Source organism: Hydra viridissima, unplaced genomic scaffold, assembly GCF_058129835.1.
Source record: "Hydra viridissima isolate aposymbiotic clone 2 unplaced genomic scaffold, HvirCarnegie_v1 scaffold_3, whole genome shotgun sequence".
In the NCBI taxonomy this organism is placed as follows: Eukaryota; Metazoa; Cnidaria; class Hydrozoa; order Anthoathecata; family Hydridae; genus Hydra; species Hydra viridissima.
Genome location: NW_028324302.1, coordinates 3967600 through 3991862, shown reverse-complemented (window position 1 = coordinate 3991862; position 24263 = coordinate 3967600). Strand labels below are relative to the sequence as shown.

Below are 24263 nucleotides of genomic sequence, written 5' to 3'. Positions count from 1 at the left end.
ATATTGTTTATGTAGTTCCTAAACATTTTAGCATTTGCAAACAGGGCCGTGGCCTTATTAAAATCTGTTTTTACATGCCCTTATTATATTTAGTGTCCCTCCTTAATTTTTAAATAATATAAACATTTACACATAAAACCTTAAAAAAAACTACTTATAAATTTTCCTTTCAAAGAACCTCTTCTTCCTAAATGGGTGTCTCCCAGGGTAAATGCGTCTTCTCCTTACTACTATGTTTAGAAAACAAGTATTTTTTGTAATTTTAACTTTACTTGGACTCTTTCAAAATGCCCAATAGAGCCAAATCTCACAAAGAGTGTAGAAAGACAGTGTGTGTTGTATGTAAGAAAAAGTGCAATTCACCAGTTTCTGGTGTAGCCTTTGAGAGATTCAAAAACATTTTTTCAACAGACATTGACTTTTTGGACTCTAGAGTTCTAACTGGAATGTATGAAACGTGTAGAAATCAACTTAGAAGAGTTGAAAGAGGAGTATCTGTCAAGTTGCCTACACTTTACAATTTTCAAATTATCAATGTCAAGACTGTGACAAGAGGTTCCAACTGTAACTGCCTGATTTGCCCAATTGGTAAGCTGAAGCTGACTAAAAAACATCCTTTGGATGTTCTAAGATTACATTTCATAACAAGGTTTTTTAAAATTTGTCTTTAGGAGCATCATGTTCAAAATCAACAACTGCAGAAAAGTATAAGTTAAGTGCTCAAGACCTGGTGCAAATTCAGCAAGCTACAGGCATGTCTAATATTGCAGTCAAAAAACTTGCAACAATACTAAATTTTGTTTACAAATTGTCTCTTTTTGAGCCAAACTATCGAGCAAATTTTCATGAAGCAGGGTTGCAACTTGCCTGATGATGCAACTACAATTGCATCATCAGGCAGAAAAATCCCACACAAAGAGTACACAGTTGTTCACTGCAAAAATCTCTCTGACTTTCTAGCAGAAATTTCACTTAAGAGACAACTTCAAGCATAAAAGTTAGGATTGATGGAGGTAGAGGCTTCCTAAAGCTTACAGTAAGTCTTCAAAAAATGAATGATGAAGATGATTCAAGCAGTCCACTTTCAAAAAAAATTGTCACCTCTCGATCTCTAAAAGACAGTGGAGTTAAAAAGCAATTTCTAATTGTAGTTGCAGAGGATCTACATGAGAATTACAGCAACATCAAAAACTTTATTGAACTTGTTCAACCTGAAAATGAAGACTTTGTGGTTTCTTGCGACTTGAAAGTTGCTAACATTTTATGTGGTTTGCAATGTCACTCTAGCTCACATCAATGCCTATACTGTGATAGTGAAGCAAAGAACTTAGCTGAAAAAGGTGCGCTCAGGACGCTGTCTGATCTTCAAAATTGTTACACAGACTTTCTTTCAAAAGGTGGTGAAATTAGTAGGGCAAAGTTTTTCAACAATGTTGTCCATAAACCGCTTCTAAAAGCTGATCCAAGCAAATTCATTTTCGAACTAATTCCCCCAATGGAACTTCATCTGCTTATTGGGATAGTAAATCACTTGTTCAAAGCACTAAAAGAAGCATTGCCAGAAGCAGATGAGTGGCCAAAAAGACTCAACATCACAATCCAACTATATCATGGCGGACAATTTGCTGGCAATGATTGCCAAAAACTCCTGAAAAATATTGAAGTGATAGATCAGCTGCTTGAGAACCTAGATTCATCAGTTTTGGCCATCATTGATGCATTCAAAAAATTCAGTGCTGTTGTTTGAGCCTGCTTTGGAAACGTCCTTGACAAGGAATACAAAGATTTAAAATTACATCCACAATATGGAAATTGGCTAGAAAGGTGTGTGGTTGAATAAAATAGCAAGCACATTTAGATGAAATATATCTGTTGCATCTTTAATGAACATTGAAACCTTTCTACTTTAGAATAAGTGTTTGTGACAAAAAAAAATCAACTGAGAAAATACCTATGGATTTATTTAAACTGATTCAAAAATTTAATTATGAGATTAAATCATTTTTAAATATTTATTTGCTTAACCTGTGTGTAATTGTAATTTGTAAAAAAAAACCCTTAGTATTAGAATTTATTTAGTATTTTGAAACAACCTTTGCCGAAGTTTAATTATAGACACTACTTTAATAGTTTTTTTATTTTGCGACAGTGTTTTAAGTTTAGAAATGATTCAAATTCAAAGAAAAAATGGTGATCAAAGAAATCTTTTCCATTAAAAGAAAGGTCAAAATGACTGACAAGTTCAAAGTAACAATGATTTCCTACACATTGACTGATGGCATTAATTTTTTATTTTTAAAGCCTCTATGTTTAGACTATGCATATCAATAATAGTAATATAAATTTTATCATTTGTTTCTTATTTTTGAGTGGGTCTTTTTTGGTCCGGGTGATAAAACAAGGAACAAAAAAATCCAAAAAATCAAAGTCATTTTTTTTCCTTAGACGTCGCCAGATGATTTCAATTTTTTTATTTTTTGAAACACGGATGTATGGGCTACTAAACCCAATTGTTTTTATTTTTTGAGCATGACTTTTATTTTTGAGCATGACTTTTATGTTTTGAGGCTCTCTGTGCAGGCGTGCATCATCATAATATAAAAATATAAAGTACAAACCACATAAGTGAAATATAAAAAATATGAAAAATGCAAAATACAAACTATATAAGCGAATAACTTCCACTCTGAGTTACATTAAATATCAAGGTTTAAAGTAAGTTTAATCAAATCTTCTCTTTAAGTGGCATTAAGTAACGTAAGTTTCTTGAGCTCATGTTACATCTTTTTTTTCGATGAATAAAGTTAGCAACACTGAATGAGGATTCTGGCCCTACCGAGCTAGCAGGCGAAGTACAAACCACTCTTGCTCTAGATACTAACATTGGAATATATTTTTTTTATATTTGTACCAAAATTCATCTAATTTCCAATTTTTTTGCTTTAAAGCGTAATTGAAAAAAGACAACTCTTCTTTGATATTTCGCTTTGATTGTGTTTTTTCTATGTATAGATTGACACCGCACAATGTTGCAAGTTTAGCAAATTCATTTTGGTGGTTCACAAACTGTTCAGGTGAATCTTGAAGTTCGAATCGAACATCTGAATCTGTCTCTTCTAAAAATGCAAATGATTAATAATATTTGTCAATATGCAAATCTTTTTATAATTGTACTTTAAAAAATTATTTACATAAGTTATATATCTAAATTTAAAAACAAATAGTATTTTGTATCTAAGCAGTTCTCGGCTGGTTTTAGTCATTTTGCAAACAAGTGTTTATAGACGTTGTCCATCGAGGATATTGTCGAGCATTGTATTTGAAAATGTTTTCAACAGTTTACTTTCTGCTTCCTGATATTCTTTTTCTGTAAGGCACTTGTTAGTTCTCGGATCAAAGAAACATATCAGCAAAATTTGCAACTTTTATTTTGGAGATATCTTTTCAATAAAGTATACCTTCATAAACTTGAGAAGATTGCTTCGTAACATGTTTCCTTTCTCGACCAAAGAAGATGATTGCGATAAACAACATTTAGCTGAAGATTCATTTTCAAGAAAGTTCGTTAAGGCACTTTGGACAAATTCGGCCGATGAAAGTGTTGGAAAATTTCTAGTAGAGAGAAGTTTTGTTGCTTTAAAGAATGGCGCAAGATTATAGTGTAAAATTTCTAGGAACTTCCAATCTTCTGATAACAGATTTAGTTTCTTGAGTTTACTAACTTGTTTTTCTGTCAACCCATTGATTGTACCAGGATCTGTAGTAATTTTATTATAAACATTTTTAGCTTTAATTATCTTACTAATCATTAAAAAAGTTGAGTTCCAACATACATGAAAATTATAAGTTATTTATTTTTAGCTCCTGTTTCTTAACCTCATCAAAAACAAATGATTGCAATATTGAAGACTTTTTAACAAGAGCTAAAGTTTTTCTTAACCTAAGTAAAATGATGGATGAAAAGTTAAATAACTGGTTAACAGTTTCATCTGTTGATGCTTCTTCCTCCTCGCTACTTTTATCATCATCCGAGCTCATATTTTCCGTTTCATAGGTACACGCATTTTCTACTTGATTGTTTACATCGTGCATTTCAAGGTGTTCGTTCGACGATATATTTTCATTAGACTCGATATCGCTTTCATTGTAATTATTGTAATAAATAAGATCCTCGTCGATATCTGATGTGCCATCTAATAAGTTCTGTGATGGTTTGGCCCACAACTTTATTCCATGATTTAAAACGAGATTTAAGTATGACAAACGCATGAAAGCCGTAAAGCAATAGATCCCATCGCCTTTTTAATACCTTCAGCGTTGTCTGTTGTTATTGAAATAACTTTAGTATCAATTTCAAGTTTAGTAATTTCTTTTTGTACGAATGCTGTAAGTCTTCCGTAAAATCTATGAAAGCAAACTATATTTGATTTGTATTTAAACGTGTTTGTTAAATAATGCGCTGTTATACAAAGCCAATAGGATCCAACCCTATTTTTCTACAAATCGATTGCTAGAGCAATATGGGTAACTGACTTAAGTTTAGCTCTAAGATCGTTCTTGTATTGATAGTATTGCTTTCTCAATCGCTTTGCTATTGTCTTTCGATGAGGCGGTTTGTAAAGTGGAGCAAGAATGTTTAGAAGGCGTTGCATACCAGGTTTATGAAAATCGTTAAAAGGACGGCCATCTTGAATAATGAAATTTATTACGGCTTCATCTATTTCATCTTTGTTCTGCATCCCAACTATTTTATCTTGAATGAGTAATTTTTTTTGAGAGTCGTAAAGGTACTCAGATTTTTTATGAACATGAAAAATATGTTTTTGCAGATTCGGTTCAGGCCCACACACAAGGTTTCCATTCTCCGGGCACATAAAATAAACATACTTATTTGTGTTGGCAACAAATGAAAATAGGGTCTTAACAGGCAATGCAATACAATTTGGGTAAAAACTGAAAAGCCTTTTACAGCACAAAGTAAATTTTTAGTTTTTTGGTGCTCTATTTTGGAAGTTACTCCAATAAATTGTCGGTCACAAATAAAAGCGATGTTTTAGCAAACGTGTAAAACATAAATATTTAAAGACATTAAAAAGTTACAGTAGAAAAGAGCATTTTAAGATTTTTGAAACGCTGCACAACTTACCATCGATTTATTTTTCTTCTATAAGTTTTTAATTTGTACGATGACTGTTTATTTAGTTTATCCATCAAACTACAAAACTTTTTTTTCAGCTACAAAATGAGGTGAGTTTTTCAGAGTAAACTTATGCTATCGTTTACCGTGTCTTTAACACCTGTAAGATTGTAAATAATCAATAAGTCGAAGTCGGATATCATTGGAGCATTTACTGCATATTTTTTCTGTAACCTAAATCGTATTGGCAACTATAAGCATCAACCCATTTTTTTTCTTTTTTTTCTTACATTAAAAAAAAAAGTTATCTTTTATTGTATTCATACTTTTAGAAGTATAACTTTTAGAAGTATAACTTTTAGAGGTATAACTTTTAGAACTTGTGCATCTCTGCTATGATCTTACTTGTGCATTTCTGCTATGATCTTACTTGTGCATTTCTGCTATGATCTTACTTGTGCATCTCTGCTATGATCTTACTTGTGCATCTCTGCTATGATCTTACTGCTTTGAATGCGGACTTGAAAATTATCGCTTCATACTGACTTGAAATTCAATTCACACTTTTCACAGAGTACCACCATTCATTCTTGTGTACCGCCATTCATACTATGTAAACTTTAAATTTCTGAAAAACATTCTCGTCCGCATTTCTCGCTGTTTTTTTTAAATACATCTGATTGTGTCGAATTGCATTAGAAAAATAGTGTAGAATATTTGATAAGGTTTTGTTACGTTGTATTTCTTATGTGAATAATACATTATACAACTCAATAAATACTTTGCAATATGTTGAATATGATGAGAAATTTTTTTTGGAAAGAAACATGCAATACTTATAACTAAATTTTTTGCCATTGATTCACTTTCCGAATTTTCTACAAAAGTAGAAATACAGTTTTGCAAAAAAATCTACTTGCTATTAATCAACGGAAGTTACAGCCTTTATGCAAATATCATTCGATTTTGTTTTTGGACCTTCAACTCTAGAGCTCACGATAGTCCACCACTTTACACAAAATGTTTTAACACAAAATACTTTAAGAACCAATTAAGCAATTTGTTACTCGAATGGTTCACTTGAGGTTTTTTAGATTAACTGTGACATTTGACTATCAACAGCAAAGTTGGATAATGAATTTTGGCTAAGGAAGTCGCCCAGTATCATAATCATTCGACAATGAATATCGATGACTTAACCATCAATCTCTACTTTTGACCTAAACACATGTTTTGGTGTTGTCGCATACACGTGGTTGTCACCTGCATACACGTGGTTGTCACCTGCATACACGTGGTTGTCACCTACATTATGCAAAATTAAACAACTCCTAGCTTTCAAAATAATAAGGCGCCAAATATAATTTTTAAATATGGAAATTGTAAATATTTTACTTTTCATTAAGTTTTTTGCCTTCCTGTTAAATTATGTAAATTACATATAAAACGGAGCTGGCCGATATTCAGATTAAGCCATCAAAATTTATACATTGTAATTTTGCAGTGGTCTAATTATTTCCAATGCATTTTAAAGTATGTACACCGTTAGTTATTCAAAAGTAGAATGCATCATTTATTCCTTTAAAACATTTGAAATTTATTTTGATCCGAGAGGTTTTTCCACCTGAAGTTGTGATCTGTCGATTTCATTTCTAAAAGACATGCTTGTATATTTACAAACGGGATAAACTTAATTGACAAGGACCACTAAGAACGCATGCTTGTATTTTTAATGTAACAGACAATATATATATATATATATATATATATATATATATATATATATATATATATATATATATATATATATATATATATATATATATATATATATATATAACATGTTTGCTGTCTCTAATGATTATAGATTAGTCATGATTAATATTATGCTACTAATTGATTGATAATATTATTTAGTAATTTCCATTTCTCAAACAAATTTTACTTGATAAGTCCTTTTAGTTTTTTATGATCAACAATAATAAATGTATGGTTCGATATTCGCGTAAAATAATCCTTCACAAGATTTCAAAGTGGTTTCATGATAAGTTAATCTATTTACAATATTTCTTTTAAGGATGTAATAGAAGTAGATGCTAAAGCATAATATATTTCTGTTAATTTACAGATGCAGAAGCATCTTGGAAATTGGACAAACAAAAATAGAAAATCTTTGAACATTTATTCTCGATGAAGTTTTATATCTATTTCAGTTTTTTTTCTTCTCAATATTCAGAATTTATCTGTGATAAATTACCGATGACAAAATTTAATTTTGCCATTTTTTCACAGTGCAATATTTTTCTGTGTTACTTTTATATTATGCAGCTCCACCACACAGCTCTTACTTTAACGCTGCTCATCGGACCACACAAACGACCAACAGTCGGAGAGAGCTGCTCATCAGACCACACAAATAACCAACAGTCGGAGAGAGCAAATCATATTTAAAAGTATTCAGTTTCCACAATAGAAGGAGATCTTTTTGTAAAAGTAATCTGCATTCTTTATTGTATTTCTGCAATTTCGATCGTTGTATTTTTCAGCTTATTTTTACAGACAACAAGGGGGTTAGAAATCTTTTTATTACTAAATATATTTTTTAAAATTCACTTATGATCATTAACTCATCAATTCATAACAATTATTTAACAATGATTATTGTGAAATAATTGGATATTAACGCCAAAATTTAGTCATAGTTTGTTTTGAATACTTTTCTAACATATGGTACTGTCTCACAGGTGGCAGAGCTCACAGTTCAGGTCTTAGAAGGGTAAGACAGGATAGGATAGACCCAAAGACAAGTTTTATTCAAAACAACTAAACTTATTTTGACAAGACATTTCAAATAATTTTGGAAGTTTTACCTGAAGTTTTCTCATTTTTATATTTGGAAATTAAAACAAAAAGATTTCATGTTTAAATTAAATTTTAAACTCACAAGTTTCAAACCAGTTGCTCCTCTTTCTTTAAACATTTTTTTAAAAATCAAGTTGTTCAACATGTTTCTCATATTTGCAGGTTGCTTGTTGCTTGTAGTTAAGTGTAGTTAAATCAGGGTTGGCAAAAGTCATCTATAAGCGATATCAAGAGTTAAATCAAACAAGAATCCAAAATACTTTTTTTAGTTAATGTTACTTATTACTAATATCGAATTGTCAAGAGATAAATAAATAATAAGTTTATGAATGGGCTAAGTTTTCCTTCTGCGCATTCAGAATATTAATATATTTTTGCAATCCAGTGCGTAATCGTATAAATGTTATTTTTTTAACCGTTTGGTCTCATGAACATCTTATACAAACTTATTGTTTTATTACAAGCATTTGGTGACATCATGGTGCCGGCTTCTGAACATAGAAATTTTTGTACCTGGTGACAGCAGACACCATCCCTGCAGCCTGGAACCCAGCAACTCGGCTTTTGCTTTTGACAGACCCAAATCGTTCAATTTTGACTGTGTTGTTAGATGTGGATCACCTGATGAGCAAGGTTCAAAATCTGGGTCAATGTCACTGTCAGTAACCTGCACTGGAGTTTCTTCATCTGGTTCATCTAAGGTCCAATCCTCTGGTGGTTTTGGAAAAAAAACATGACTGCATGAGTGACGTCAGGAAACATCTTATGGTGAGTTATGAGCTTTTATAAATAATATCAACTGTACAAAACTGTTAAAGCCAAAAATGTACCAAAAAGAGTGTTGGTTTAAAAAAAAACTACGGCTATCGTCTAAAAACATGTATAATCAAAAGTCATCTATATGTTTATATTTATAAAATATTAATTTGTAATTATATGTTTGTAATTTATAGTTATATGTATATAATATTAATACTGTTTGTATATATATAAAGCCATATACTGTTATTTCCATAATTATCATAATCATCTTTTTAATTATAATCATCCATATTTTGAATTCTTATATATATATATATATATATATATATATATATATATATATATATATATATATATATATATATATATATATATATATATATATATATATATATATATATATAAGAATTCAAAATATGGATGATAATAATTAAAAAGATGATTATGATAATTATGGAAATAACAGTATATGGCTTTATATATATACAAACAGTGTTAATATTATATACATATAACTATAAATTACAAACATATAATTACAAATTAATATTTTATAGATATAAACAGAATATAGATTAATAATTCTCCTCACAAAAATTTGAGCAAGCCTTTATTTCCGCAATTTTTGCATTAAACTTCTGTTACGATTTTACATAACAGAAAGAGAAAAGTATGTAGAGCTTCCGAATTTGCAGAGACAACTCTGTTGCAATTTTATTTAACTTCTTTATAGATTGTCTTTAGTGCCATCTTTTTTTGCGCTTTGTTTATTATTTCTAAATAGCTTCAAAAAACCCATAACAAAAGACCTCTATTTTTTATTTCTTAAATAGCAAATTTATTAGTTTCGAACTGTAATTTTGAAACCAATCAGTTGAATTTGCAAAAGAATTTAAAACTGATTTTTCTTTAACTTACGTCTTGTTTTTTTAATAAACATTTTTTACGTAGTTTAAAATTGTTAAAGAATTTCGTAATTTTTTTCTTTCTTATAATAAAAGCACGAAAGTAAGAAACAGTGAAAATTGAGCATTGATAATGATTTACCGAAAGAATATTTTTTTACATGATTTTTTACTGAGATACATTTCATGGATGCAAAGCGTCAAATTTTTGATGCTCTCAAGAAGAGGATCATTCTTTGTGTCTTGCAGATTCTTGCGAGTTGTTTTTAACGCTTACTTTTTGTATTTATAAAAAATCTGAAGGATCATGGTGAAAGGATCGAGGTGACCGATCGTTGGTGATCAAGGGAAGCTATTTATATTCTGGATGAAGCTCAAGATAGTTCCTAAAAGTAAAGTTTAATAGCAAAATAAATGTAAGTTTCTATTATCAGTATCATGTAACATTTCTTAAAATTGAAACGTTATTAAAGAAATCATACCTTCTTGCTTCTTCGATCATTAAACGTTTTCTTTCTTGAAAGGACAGGTGACGAGCTGAAGTTGATTTGCCAAATGCATTACCTTTAACAACCTGCGGGTGAACTAAACAAACCTAGTATTGAAAAAGAACAATTCTGAGACTCCGAATAAGTCAAAAGCCTAATGATACGAATAAATATATTCAGCAAAACATTTTATTGTTTTATTTGCATTTAAACAAAATTTTAGTCGAACTTTATAAAAACCAAAGACTCACCTTTTCTTCTCTGTTTTTATCTTGCTGAATCCTTTCAATTTTTTGCTCCTCATCATTGAGAGGTGTGTATTTTACGGAACCATCAAGAAGTTGTGTAATTGTCCGGTCAACGTGCTTTGTTTTCTCTGGGAAGAAGACACTTTATACTCTTTTAAACTGACTACCGAGGTTTACATTTTAGAAACTATAAAACAAATTTGGCATAAATTTATGATCAAACTTACTCAGATTTTCTGTAACTACTACTACAGGTACTTGAGGCAAAACATTTTTGACCTGTTCAACCATTTTAGCAAGATCGAAGTCCAACTGCCTGTTCGTATGCTTAAACTGACTGTCCATAAGTGTGCTTACATTTGTAACACGTTCCTTTTCTATATATATATTATATATATATATATATATATATATATATATATATATATATATATATATATATATATATATATATATATATATATATATATATATATATATATATATATATATATATATATATATACTAAAATGAACTTTTATTTACAATTTGTAGCTAAATTTACTGCAATATTAAATAATTAAATTTTAATGGAACTTAGTTTATAACTGCATATGATGTTGAATTTCTGGAGAAATAAAAATAAATATCAGAAATTATATACTTTTTTTTAAAGTATAGACTATATCATTTTATATTCTGATTTTTCAATCAGTGGACGTTAAGATAATTGATTGAATTTTAGAAATTAAACTTTTAAACAACATCACCAAAAATGAACTTAAATACTGACGTCATTTTTACTTATTGCTAAAACCACTTGATGTTAACATTTATAACAATAAAAAATTGACATAAGATGACACCTAACATGACACTATCTTTATATTAACATTTATAACAATAAAAAATCGACATAGATGGCACCTAACATGACACTATATTTATATTAACATTTATAATAATAAAAAAATTGATCACACCTAATATGAGCAAACAAAAGATAATTTTCCTACTTTCCTCTTCATGCTTTAATCTTTTGATGAACTCTTGTTTATCTTGTGATGTGAAGTTTGTTGCTGTTATTCCAAGTGCATATGCCATATCCTTAACAAAAAATATTCAAGCAATAACTTATTTCACTAAATAAATATAAAAACTAAAAAAAAAAAAAAATTGTATACAGATAATAAAGTTCTTTTATTCTGGTTTCTTTTTAAAAAATTTATTTTGAGTTTGATTTGAGAAAGCAAAAAAATAATCACATGCTGTAACTTTTTCACAAACTCATCGAGTTCTTCTTCATTATCAGGAATGAAGCAACACTGCATAAAGCTAAATAAATCCATCAAAAAAATGAACAATTAAATGCTGATATCTGATACAGAACTGTGAAATGAGATATATGAAACACCTGATACCTGATGTGGAACTGTGTAAATGGGACATATAAAACCCAAAACAAATCAGACCAAAAAGTGCTGTGAATGTAACTCTAAAAATAAAAACAACTCTTTAAAATCTTAAATTTTTACGATCTTTTAACATCAATAGTTAAGTTGATTTATTTTAGTTTCTTTTTTGTGTGGATGTCAAACAAAATGCAAAAACAAAAAGATTTATAAAAAAACTTAAACAATTTCATTAAATACAATTTATAATAATTTATAATAAAACAATTTTAACAGTGACAATAAAATAACTTAAAACTAAAGGACGATAAAAACAGCAAAAACAACAACAAAAAGCAACAACAAAAAGCAACAACAAAAACAACAACAAAAACAACAACAAAAACAACAAAAACAACAACAAAAACAACAACAAAAACAACAACAAAAACAACAACAAAAACAACAACAAAAACAACAACAAAAACAACAACAAAAACAACAACAAAAACAACAACAAAAACAACAACAAAAACAACAACAAAAACAACAGCAAAAACAACAAAAAAAAAAACAAACAAACAAACAAAAACAACAAGACTTGCAGCTAATAATATTAGAGCTAACTAAATAGAATACAAAGAAATGATACTAAAAAAATGTTTTTTCAATTTTAAATGTTGAAAATTATTTCAAACTATTTAAAGATAGTAGTGTTAGTGTAAAAAAAAAATAGTGGTGTTAGTGTAAAAACAAAAAAGAACAATTTGAAACTATATTCAACATTTACATTTTAAAAACTTACCACGTTGACAGGGATAAACCAAGGACGCTTTGATAAAATAACAATCTAAGAAAAGGTAAAATGAGAAAAAAAAGTAATAATAACTTATAATATTAAAATATTTACTGTTGAAATAAGAATAACCAAAAAAAAGGGTTTTCTTTAAACCGAAATTTAAATCATGACAACTTTGTAGCATTTCTCCCCTACTCAAGCACTGCTTATTTTTCTTATTTTCAATATTGGTAAATATATCAAAACTGATATGGGTCACTGTATTGATATTAGATATTGTCACATCTAGTGTGTGTTCATAAAAATCTTTGGGTGATAGGGTGGTGGAATAAATATCTTTGGGAATAGGGTGGTGGCATAAACAACACTTTACAAAACAGGTTTTGCTTTACACAGCATTTTATGACTACATTTTATCTACATCTACAGTAAAACACATCCCCATTACTAACCCAAAGCATCCTTCTGCAGCTTTAAAATTTCCCCTTTTTTTTTAGATCCTTGCTTTGGTATATCATTGAAAACTCACTCATAGTGATTTTATCTTAGGCTTTTTCTTACTTCCGAAAAACCTGTAATAATCTCTACAGCATGGTTTAAAAATATTCAGGTAAAAGTTGAAAATTAAAAATACTATTTTATTGTAGCTACTTTTGAGAAGTATATTTGATTTTTCCATTATGCTCCCTCTAGTAAAAATATAACTGCCACACCTGAGCTTGGATGGGTAGTTTTTGAGGCTAAAGAAGGCTATTTGACCATAAGTTTTATTTTTTTCATTTTATGTTAAAAAAGATTAATTTGATAAAAAGACTAATTTGAAAAAAACACTCAAAAAAAAGTTTACAACAAAAGAATAACAAAATGTTTTGGTTTTTATTTTTAAAGTATTTCATTGTTTAAAAAAAAAGTGAATTTTGTTATAGGTAATTTATCATAGCTAAATTCTGAATGTTGACAATAATAACTAAACAAAAGCTATAAAGTCTAATAATATAATGAACATCACCAGTTGTATACTACTCAAATATCCTGATACTGATAAAATGTTTGTGGGGCTTGAGCAGGTTAGAAACACCAAAAAGATTTTTTTTTCACTAACTATACTAAGCCTGAGGAACCATTTTCAAAACAAAATTTTATTCAAAATAAAGAGAATTAATGGTTCCAACATATGTAATTTTGGTTCTATGTAAATATAATGTATGCAATTTATGTTATGTATCACCATGTCCATTAAAATAAACTGTTACAGAAATAAAATGAAGACATATTTTAAAAAATAATCAAAACTTGTATAAATAAGCTTACAGGCTGTACCAATCCAACTGACAACTCAAAAGGCCATTTTCTAAAGACAAACAAATGTACAAAAAAGAGAACCTATTATCAAAAAATAATTAAATGTACTAGAAAAAAAAACCATTTTTAGAAAAAAAAAAAAAAAAACATTTTTAAACCATTCTTAGTTTAAAAGGATTCTTCAGACTAAATGCAAAGGCAAAACCTGTTTTACAAAGTATTGTTTATGTAACCAACTTACCCCAAAACATTTTTATGAGTGAAGAATGTGAAAAGAATATGAAAGTGATTAAAGAATAACAAATTAATAAATGATAGACAGTCCCTTATATATATATATATATATATATATATATATATATATATATATATATATATATATATATATATATATATATATATATATATATATATATATATATATATATATATATATATATATATATATATATATATATATATATATAAGAATTCAAAATATGGATGATTATAATTAAAAAGATGATTATGATAATTATGGAAATAACAGTATATGGCTTTATATATATACAAACAGTATTAATATTATATACATATAACTATAAATTACAAACATATAATTACAAATTAATATTTTATAAATATAAACAGAATATAGATTAATAATTCTTCTTACAAAAATTTGAGCAAGCCTTTATTTCCGCAAGTTATGTCTCCTTCAGGAAAACATGCAAATGGAATATTTGAGGCTAAAGAAAAAAGAAAAAAAGAAAAAAACAAAACAGTAAGATTAAAAACATCAAAAAAACTTTGTAAGGACATGAAAAATGCTACAAAATAAAATCAAATTATTTTGAAGTCTTAAAGCAGAGAAGCATTTTTTATCTTTGACTTTTCAGATAATCCATTAAAAACAATGTAAAACTATGCATAAAACATCAAATCAGGTATTGGAAAAGAATCATCATTACTTCTTTATTCAAACATAAAAAACTTTCTCCAGATCATAAAATTTTAAACTAAAAAACAAATACTGGGAAAATCTTCAACAAACCTGTTAAAACGCCTGTAAGCTCAGATAGTTGTTCCAATTTGAAATTTTTATACCCCATCAGCCAGTTAAAAACTGTTGCTAAATTTGACTGACTGCAAATCTAAAGAGTATCCAATGATAGATTTTATCAAAAACAACAAGATAACTTCAAAAGAAGTTTCAAATAAGCAGGTCAAGAAAGATACATTTTGAAGTCTACTAAATTTTAAGTAACTTTTTACACGAACTGATGGAATAACTGCTTCAATAACAAAACTATCCAAACATGAAATGTGATTTGAAACAATTGCCTAAAAAAATCAAACAAGTAAAGTTAAATAAAAAAAAAAAAAAGAAAAGTTTTTTGTTTTAGGAAAGAAAATTTTGCAAAAATTTTTCAGCTTTTGAGTAAAACTGCTCACTGAAAGGTCTTTTAATCAATATACATATTTTCAAAATACTATAAACATACAAATACAACTTACAGTATACAATTTACAAAAATTTTACATATTATTTTACATATAACCAAGTTTTATTAGAAGAATGAAATATTTACTAGAAGAATAAAATTTTTGTAAGAAAATTTCGGTTTATTTAACACAAAAGTTTTGCGAAGATTTTTTACTTTTTTTATTTGCTATTAAGTTTATGATAATAAAATGACTGTGAAAATATGCTACTATTTTCTTTATGACTTAAGTGCTAATTTATCAAATAAAGTTTGTTTGAACCACCTTTTACAAAAAAGAAATAAAAATCGTAAGCATTATTTTCTGTAATTAACTTTTTTTTATTGCTCAAATTTGAGCTACTTTATAACTTAAAAATTGAAGATTTTTATATCATTCCCAAAGACAAACATTAAAGCATAAAAGATTTTTCAGACATTCACGGACCAACATTAAAAATGAACTTAAGGCTGCATAGGACTATTAAATATTGGAAAAAAAGTTGTATAAAGTGGTGATTCCATTTTTTTGTCCATCAACAGCATAGGAAGAGTATATCAAAAGATTTGATACAAATCGCCAAATTTTAACCTCATTAAAAATACTTATTCATGAATTGACACTAAAATAACCCACTAATTAAAACTAAGCATTTGTAGTTGATTTTGTTATTGTTGCATTTCTAATCAATTAAGCATGAGTGAGTACTGGTTAAATGTGCCTCATAAAACTTATTGATACTTTATGTGTGCATATGTGAATATATATTTCTTGAATAAATATAGTATATTTCTAAATATAAGTGCACAAATTTCTTGCATTTTTTACAAACCTTTGCATCCTTTCTCTTATGAATAGTACCACTAGATGTAATCATAGCTCCCATAAAGAAACAGTAGACACGTATTAAAATTCTAAAATTGAAAATTATGCTTCATTTAGTGATTTTTCACTGATTAAACTTTAATATTCTAAAAAAGTGTAATAACTAAACAGCACCTTCTAACCAGCCAGTGTTTAGGAAATAGTGCTAACAAGAACAAATACTGAAATGAAATAAGCACACGAAGAACCAGTAAAGTCAAACCAATTGGGGAATAAACCAGGAAAAGTATTGCTGTACATGGTCCAAAACTTGAAAACCTAATGAATTATATTTATCATTTAGCATAAGTACTTTTAAATAGTAAATACCTTATATGAGATCATACAAGTTATCTTTCTCCAAAGAAAAATGATCTCGTATACTCATATTAAAAAAAATGATCTCATATATAAGCTCATTTTTTTTTGAAGTAAGGAGAATTTTTTAACTGCTCTATTGATAAAATCCATTTACAGATTAGTTTAAGCTTATGGTAATTTATGTGTACATATATATGTTTAAAAAATGTTATTGCATACTAATAATTGAAACACTAAAAAAAAGTAAATTAGGAAAAAAACACACATTAGTACTTCTTTATTTGAGCTTAAACTTTTTCTTTCTTCTTACAAAAAAAACTTTATATTGAAAAATACAGCATTTAAAAAAATTAAAATAACTTTTCTTTTTCTAATATTTAGAGTCCTTATTTTTACTTTTCTCATTACACATTATGCCGAAATGAAGAAAATCTCAACTTGAATTTTCTAAGAGACTACCCTTTGGGATTAATATTTACCTGTTCCTGATTCAAAAAGATGAAAAAGTTGAAATCAAGCTATTTTCTCCAAGAAAGGAAATTTAGTTTGAAAATTTTCTTTACTTAGCACAAATGTTGAAATGATAGCATGCAAATTTTTGCATTTTTACAGCACAAACAAAGTTTTTCTACATTAATCCATCAACCCAAATGAAATCTAAGAAAACTCATTCAGTTTAAGTGTATTTTCATGAACCTCCAATTACGTATTTTATTTCCAAGAAAGGGTTTATATTATGTAAGTTAGAGCTCAAATTAAAAATGTAATTTTCCAGGAAAAGACATGTCTTGTAAGTTGTTCTGAAAATTACAAGCCATCTTTAACTCTCTTGGTTTTTTGAAAAAAAAAAAGCCTAATTTTCTCAAAACTCACTGTGACTGCAGAAAAACTGTTTGCTTTCTCTGCCTGCAAAATTGCTCTAAATTTAGCTCATTTCTTTTTTGATTGACTGCACTAAAGAATTGTTTGCTTCTAAAATCAACTTTAATGATCCAAGAGTACCAGTTAGAGTGTGTGAGATTTGCAGAGTTCACCTTTAAAAAAGAATAATTGAGAGAATATCTCTCTGGCATCTCTTTTCAACTTCATCAAAACTCACCCTCCAACTTAAGGCCAAGGATGTTATTTTTCTTATCTACAAATCAGCCATCTAAAGCTAAATGAGACACACCTTTTTGAAGTATCTTATACACCTAAAGCCAACAAAAATTGATAAAAGGTGCTCTGGTTGATTGACAATAATTGGAAAGTGTATGCTACGTAATTGCAACAAGTCTACCTTCTGAGAAAACATGAGACAGCTTGTCTTTACTGACATGAAGATCAGAGAACAAATTACTTACACTGTGAATTATTCATAGAACTAATAGGCTTGCACAATCCACTGGCAGACCACTTCTACTTACTCCTGGTAAAAAATTTCAGGCTCTTTTCTCAAAATGCAAAAACAGCAACTGGTGGTGCATTACAAAAAACTTGAAGCAAATGAAAATCTTGTTGAAAAGACAAGTTTACAATAATCACATTGTGAAGCTGAATATTGGTGGTGGTAGTGGTTTCCTAAAAACCAGTCTTGGAATTAAGGGAGAACAATCCTCTTAAGCAAAACACCCTTTAAGCAAAAAATTCTTGCTTTTTAACACTACTGTCTTTTGCTTGTTGCATTGTTCTTGTAATACAACCAGCAAAAGCATCAGCTTCTGATTACTTTAATTGAAAAAGTCCCTGAAAATTATGAAAACATCAAAACGCTGCTCGAACATTCAGATCCATCCAGACAATATTGAATTGATTGTTTCCTGTGACATGAAGCTTGCCAACATCCTGTGTGGCCTGCAGTCCCATGCTAACAAATACTCGTGCACATGGTGTGATATTGATTCAAGAATTCTATCCAAGAAAGGCAATCTTTGCTGATTTGGAAGTCTCCATAAGTGCTTTTAAGCATTCAAGAATGCAGGTTAAGCTAAACTCTTCAAAAATGTTATTTATAAGCTTCTGCTGTCAGCCCCTGGCAACACTTGTTTTGGATATGAATTCCCCAATGGAGTTCCATCTTTTCCTTGGTGTTGTAAACTACCTAGTAAAATCCTTAAAGGAGTTTTAGTCAAAAGCAGAGGAACAAAATTTCACTTCACATCAAATATAAGCCATTCCATGGTGGTCAGTTTAAAGGGAATGAGTGTCAAAAGCTTCTCTAAATCATAGGTATCTTTAAAATGCTTGCTGAGAACCATTGTACTTTTGAAGTGTATCTGGCTTTCAGAGATCATACTGTCAGCTATAAAGGGTCAGTGTGACTCCGAAAACACATACTTTCTTTTATCACATTCAAGAACTTGCTGCTTCTAGAAAGAGTCATTGAATTAATACAAAAAGCAAGCTACATCATCACTTTGGCTGGCACTGGGATAGGTTAAAAAGACCTACCAACCACCAAGCATATGAAAAAAAAAAAAAAAATGGAATCATGATTGGTAGAAGACTGAAGAAAAATCGGTTCTGACTTTTTTTAGACTTTTTTTCATAGTCAGATTTATACTATCCTTCCTTCAATCAGAATATTTTTTCCTAGTTTGTTGTATTTATTTCTATATGTTTTGTTTGTCCTTTTATGACTTTTTTTTAAAAAAAGATCCTCTAGTATATTTTGCTGTAACTAATGAAGCATTTTGCGCTTTTCTAGAAATAAATATTGGAAATTAATGAAAATACACTTAAATTGATTGAGTTATCTTAGGCTTCATTTGAGTTGATGGATTAATGTGCAATACCTTTATTTGTGCTGTAAAAATGAAAAAGTTTACATGATACAATTTCAACATTTTGTGCTAAGTAAACAAAACTTTCAAACAAAATTTTCTTTCTTAGACAAACTGGTTTGATTTCAATGGTGTATATATTAAAGCAGTTTTTCTTCATTTTGGTTTTATGTGACTAAGTAGACTTCTATATGATCTCTTATGCATAAAATATTGCATTTTTCAAGATATGTAGAGATTTCCAACTGCGATACATTAACGTACGCATAAATTAACAATCCAGGCTGGAATTTAAACTTAATCAGCAATTTACTAATACACAGAAAGGTTTTCTATATGCTTGTAATATAGTGTATACATGTATGTGTCTCTGTGTTTGGGTCTTTGTGTCTGTTTGTGTTTATTTAGTTTTAAAGTAGCCACGAACTCATTTATTAAATAGCAAAAAACTACAAACCTTTTAAGATTAAATAAATCTGAGATATCTAGCGACATATTTTATCTGTATTTAACAATATAGTTTATCACTTTTGAATGACTTTTGAGGTAACTTGTTTCTTAAAATCTAAATCTACGATTTATATTTGATAAGCAAATCTAACTCATCGTGTCTTGTTATTGTCCCATGTGTCAAGACACGAAAACGCAAATCTTTAAATACGCAGCTTGATTTTAACCAAAGAACTTGGCCTTGAAAGAAATAATATTACAAGAAAAAAATTTTTTAATGTTTTTTTACGACAGTTTTAACTCATGAAGTTCTCCAAGTTTCTCCTTTAAAGCATAAAGTTCAAAAGGTTAAACTCCAATGCACAAATGATAAACAAAGACTTTGAACAGTACTAAAAGGTCCTCTTTTAACGTAATATGAATATCCTTCTTTTATGTTGGAAAAGTTGTGGAACTTCTTTAAGAAATTTAAAGAAAATATCCCAAATGTTTCATTCAGCATCAACTGTTGAATGTGAAGTCATTTTTAGTACAGAAGGTCACATATACAACCCAAATAGAAACAAACCCAAATTTATCACCTGAAACTTATGAATAATTAATGTCATTTATTATAACTTGAAGGCTATAAGCTATGTTGACGTTCATTCACTTAAGTAAAAGCCTGAAATAATTTATTTGCTTACTTTTTTTTACTAATATATCGTGTTATTTAAAATTCTATTTGTCATTGCAAGTTGAAAAAATAATGGTTTCATTCATTTTACATTTTTTACGTTTTTTTACATTTTTGTGATGCTAAGACTGATGGTAACTCTGGCTCAAAGTTTTCTTTAGGTTTCAATAAAATATTTTCCTTTTTAAATTTACAGTTTTGTCATTTTCGTTTGAAGTTTATTTTTATGTTTAAAATGAAGCCTACTAAGTTATGTTTAGAAACTTGAGCATTATATTCAGAGACCAGAATATTATGTCTAGAAACCTGAAAAAAATTTTCAAAAAAACATTCATAACCCGCCAAAAAAGTAACAATTTTGTTGTAAGTTTTCTTTAAAAAAGATAAAATATGTTGGAATTTATGCTGTCATTTTGTTATTATGAAATTTATTATGCTCAAGCTACCAAAGTAGAATTCCAAAACGATGTGAACATTGTAAACATTACAGTTTTAACTTTTTACCGAAAAGTGGTTAAGTTTGGTAAAGTTTCTTTGACAAACAAAGTTCATGTAACATGTGAACAATTAATTCGTAAAATAATCTCGAATTTTAAATACGTTTGAAAATCAGCAACTGAAAAGGCAGTTTTTTGATTGTGCAAAAGTTAAAAGAAAGTATGATGTGTTAGCTTTTTTAAATCTCAGTGAATTTATCGCTTTAAATTTTTTAAAAACGTTGTTAAAAAAAACGTCATTTAACTTGCAAATTTAGTATTATTGTTTATTAGATGTTTTTTTTTTTTTCACTATTTGATAAACAATAATACAAGCTTTGTGAAAAAATGTTTAGGGTAAAAGATTTGTTTTTTGCGGTATTTCCGTTCTTAGTTACATTGAGTACTTATAACTTTTGAGCCATTGTTTAAAATGGTAGGAAAACCTGGCTCTTGAAGGAAGTCAATTTTACAAAACAATAATTTGTTTTTGCAGATGCCAACACTGATATAGCAATATTATTGAAAAAAACTGTCAAAAACCTTAATGTAAACTGTTTTGTAGGCTTTTTGCTTACAAAAAATTAAACCGGCTTTAATATCTCGCCATTTTTTTGATGGGTTATCCTTACGCCATTGGTTAAGAAGGCGGAAAGTTTTTTCAATGTTTTTTTTTTCTTTTTCATTGACTCCTAAAAATCATCATTTTAAAATGGCCGCTGCCGACTCGATTAAATTTATTGAATGGAAGCAAAATACAATTTTAGTAGCCATCTCTCGTTTCTCACAAAGGTTTTTTTATCTTGGAAAGAAAACCGTTCACAATCTATTTTTGCAACTTTTAAAACATTGTTGTAATATAAATCAGGACACTTATTTAGAAATTTTCCTATTTAATATATAAAGTATATACAACTTAGTGTATATTTTACATATTAATTAGGAGAATGAACAAAGAAGCTTCAAGATTATTTAACTTTCTGTTATATTTCAAATGTATACAGTTGTGAGTTAAAACTCACAGTTCTAAATATAATAGACGGGACTGAATTTAACTAAATATAATAGAGGGGACTGAATACAACGTTTGGTGGAGTATTTAAACTCAAAATCTTTGAATAATGTAAATACGCTCATATTAAATTAAAATATAAATAAAGATTTAAACACCACTAAACTAAAACGTAATTTCAATAAAAACCTATTTTATACCAATATAATGACCCAGGAACAAATCAACCAAACTCAAATGACCCAAGAACAAATCTTCCACGGTAGACATCAGATTTCATTGTGTCGGCTTTCCTTACTAAAGAGCAGAGGAATTTTCTTTGCTAGAAAGTCTCTCGATCAGTATATATTAAAAAAGGTCGTGTCTCATCCAAGGCTGGACCTATGTTTCTCAGAGCTTGGGTTAGGCGCTCGTATGGACTTGACATTCTATTAGAAATCTTGGAAACCTTGATCTAAAAAAGAAAATCTCATGAAAAAAAATAATGGCAACAGCTGAGATAAATCTTCAGAACCGCTTTTTGAACATTGTTGAGGCTGATTTTCAGCCATGACAATTTCAAGGCAGCATATGATCAACTACATGCGCAGTGGCAGTCAGCTGTAACTACGCGTCTAGGACAGATAAATGTAGCTTTCCTATCAGTTGGACAGCCATGCAATTATTTAGACCTCGTTACCGCATTCCTGACCTACAGAAAAATTAGTGGTGTGAATGCTGATGCAAACCTAGTATCACCACTCCATAATCCTGTGTTCACCTATGTCGTGCAAGACAAGGTCATCGTTGTTTGTCACTTGCAATGGTCTCAACATCTCTAGGAATTTGTGGACAAGCAGCTTCCTGACCTAATGACCTAATTATTCCTATGATTCGATAAACGACTGACTTGGCGCGGTAAAAAAAAAAAAATGAAATACGTTGAAATACTTGTAAGCGAGATCGTGATGGTAAGCGGCGTTATCCACCCTGTCGACGGGTTTGCTCCAGTCTTTGTATGCGTCAGTGGAGGTAAGTCTTTCATCTAAATTTGTACCTGGACCGGCTAAGTTCATACCAGGAATATGCATTTCTCCAGGGAACTTAGCCCACGGAAGTTTGATTTTGCTGGATAGTTTGTTGATGGAGTTGACCTAGTCGCCTCTTTTTGTAGATCCATACGAAGTTGCAGAAACAAATTTGTTTTTGGTTGTTCCGCAAACGGCGCAAGTTCCTTTGAGCATAGTTCTGTTGTTTTTTAAAACATCATTTCTCAAGTGGAGAGTGTCAGTTTTTCTTTTGCATTTAACACAGTACATTTTTTTTGTTCGAGATAATAAAAAAATGGAAGTTATTGATTTGTCATGGAATATTGGTAAGAGCAAAAGGAACATCAACAAGTTGTTGCCATAAAGTATACGGGGAATCATTGTTGGAAAGTCTGGTTGTGGAAAAATGACTTTGCTGTTGAATCTGTTGTTGAGACCAGGATGGTTGGATTACAACCATTCGCAAGTTTTTGGAAAATCTCTTTTCCAGCCTGAGTATAAAATACTGAAAAGTTCATTTGAGAAGAAATTACCAAAAGAGGTCATTTTAAACTGTTCAATATTCAAAGTGAGATTGAGAAATTAAACGCGAGCCCTGAATTAGTCATTGATGACATTTCAAAAAATTAGAGCGATAAATCAGTTTCAGATCAATGTGTCAGTTTTTTGAAACAGCCGACAACGTGCTGAATCCTGAAGATCTTGATGTCACTAAAAATAATTTGATGATCTTTGACGATTTGTAATTGACCAAGAAAAATAAGTGTGAGAAATATTATATAAGAGGAAGACATTCCAACGTGGATTTTTTCTATTTAGCGCAAAATTATTTTATGCTTCCGAGATAGACGATCAGAGAAAATACAAACTTTATTTGCTTGTTTCCGCAGGATGACAAAAATGTGGATCATATTTTCAGAGATCATATTTCCAGCGACATGAAAAAAGAAGAGTTTAAAAATTTTTGCAGGCATAGCTGGTCTGAACCTCATGGATTTGCGGTGATTGATTTATCGTCTAAAAAGAATTATGGAAAATATCGAAGCGGATTTGACGATTTTTATTTTCCATACTCGTAAAAGCTTTCGGATTTAATTTTCTTTTCCTATATAAAAATGTCGGGATTTTATTTCATTGTAAAGTCGAAAAAAGAAAATCCAACTGTAAGAAACAGCATCATCAGAACGTACTTTGACAAACCACATTAAAATTTGGAAAACCAGGAGCTACAACGAGATATTGGTGGATTTTAACGTGAATAACAGTTTAGCGTCAGTTCTTGGATTTGATAAAAATGAATATATCTTCGTGGAGAAAAAAGAGGATCCAGCAAATC

General features: G+C 29.2%; 1 protein-coding gene and 1 pseudogene across 2 annotated transcripts; both read right to left on the bottom strand.

Annotated features, from left to right (window-relative positions):
• Nucleotides 1-2725: 2725 nt before the first annotated feature.
• On the bottom strand, nt 2726-3809 carry LOC149890648 (uncharacterized; annotated as a pseudogene).
• A 5977-nt stretch (nt 3810-9786) lies between these two features.
• LOC145180640 (lipid droplet-regulating VLDL assembly factor AUP1-like) lies at nt 9787-20299 on the bottom strand. Of its 2 annotated transcripts, none has more exons than XM_090082162.1 (15): nt 19743-20299; nt 16338-16481; nt 16171-16252; nt 15129-15197; nt 14908-15007; nt 14530-14602; nt 13884-13923; nt 12579-12623; nt 11804-11877; nt 11648-11717; nt 11399-11489; nt 10630-10779; nt 10406-10530; nt 10149-10261; nt 9787-10052 (listed from the first exon to the last, which is right to left on the bottom strand). In XM_090082162.1, the coding sequence occupies exons 1-15, from the start codon at nt 19778-19780 to the stop codon at nt 10019-10021; spliced, it is 1248 nt and encodes a 415-aa protein (XP_089938288.1). In that variant the 5' UTR covers nt 19781-20299; the 3' UTR covers nt 9787-10018. The 2 variants fall into 2 exon arrangements, with proteins under 2 accessions (XP_089938288.1, XP_089938289.1); XM_090082163.1 differs by having other exon boundaries at nt 10149-10240.
• Nucleotides 20300-24263: the final 3964 nt, after the last annotated feature.

Excerpts from the sequence above, each read along its gene's own strand:
- LOC145180640 (XM_090082162.1), bottom strand. The coding sequence starts at position 19,780 with ATGTCGCTAGATATCTCAGATTTATTTAATCTTAAAAG. Across the intron at positions 11,490-11,647 it reads TTGTGAAAAAGTTACAGCAT|GATATGGCATATGCACTTGG; the intron begins GTGATTATTTTT and ends TTTTTTGTTAAG. Across the intron at positions 10,262-10,405 it reads ATAAAAACAGAGAAGAAAAG|GTTTGTTTAGTTCACCCGCA; the intron begins GTGAGTCTTTGG and ends TTTCAATACTAG.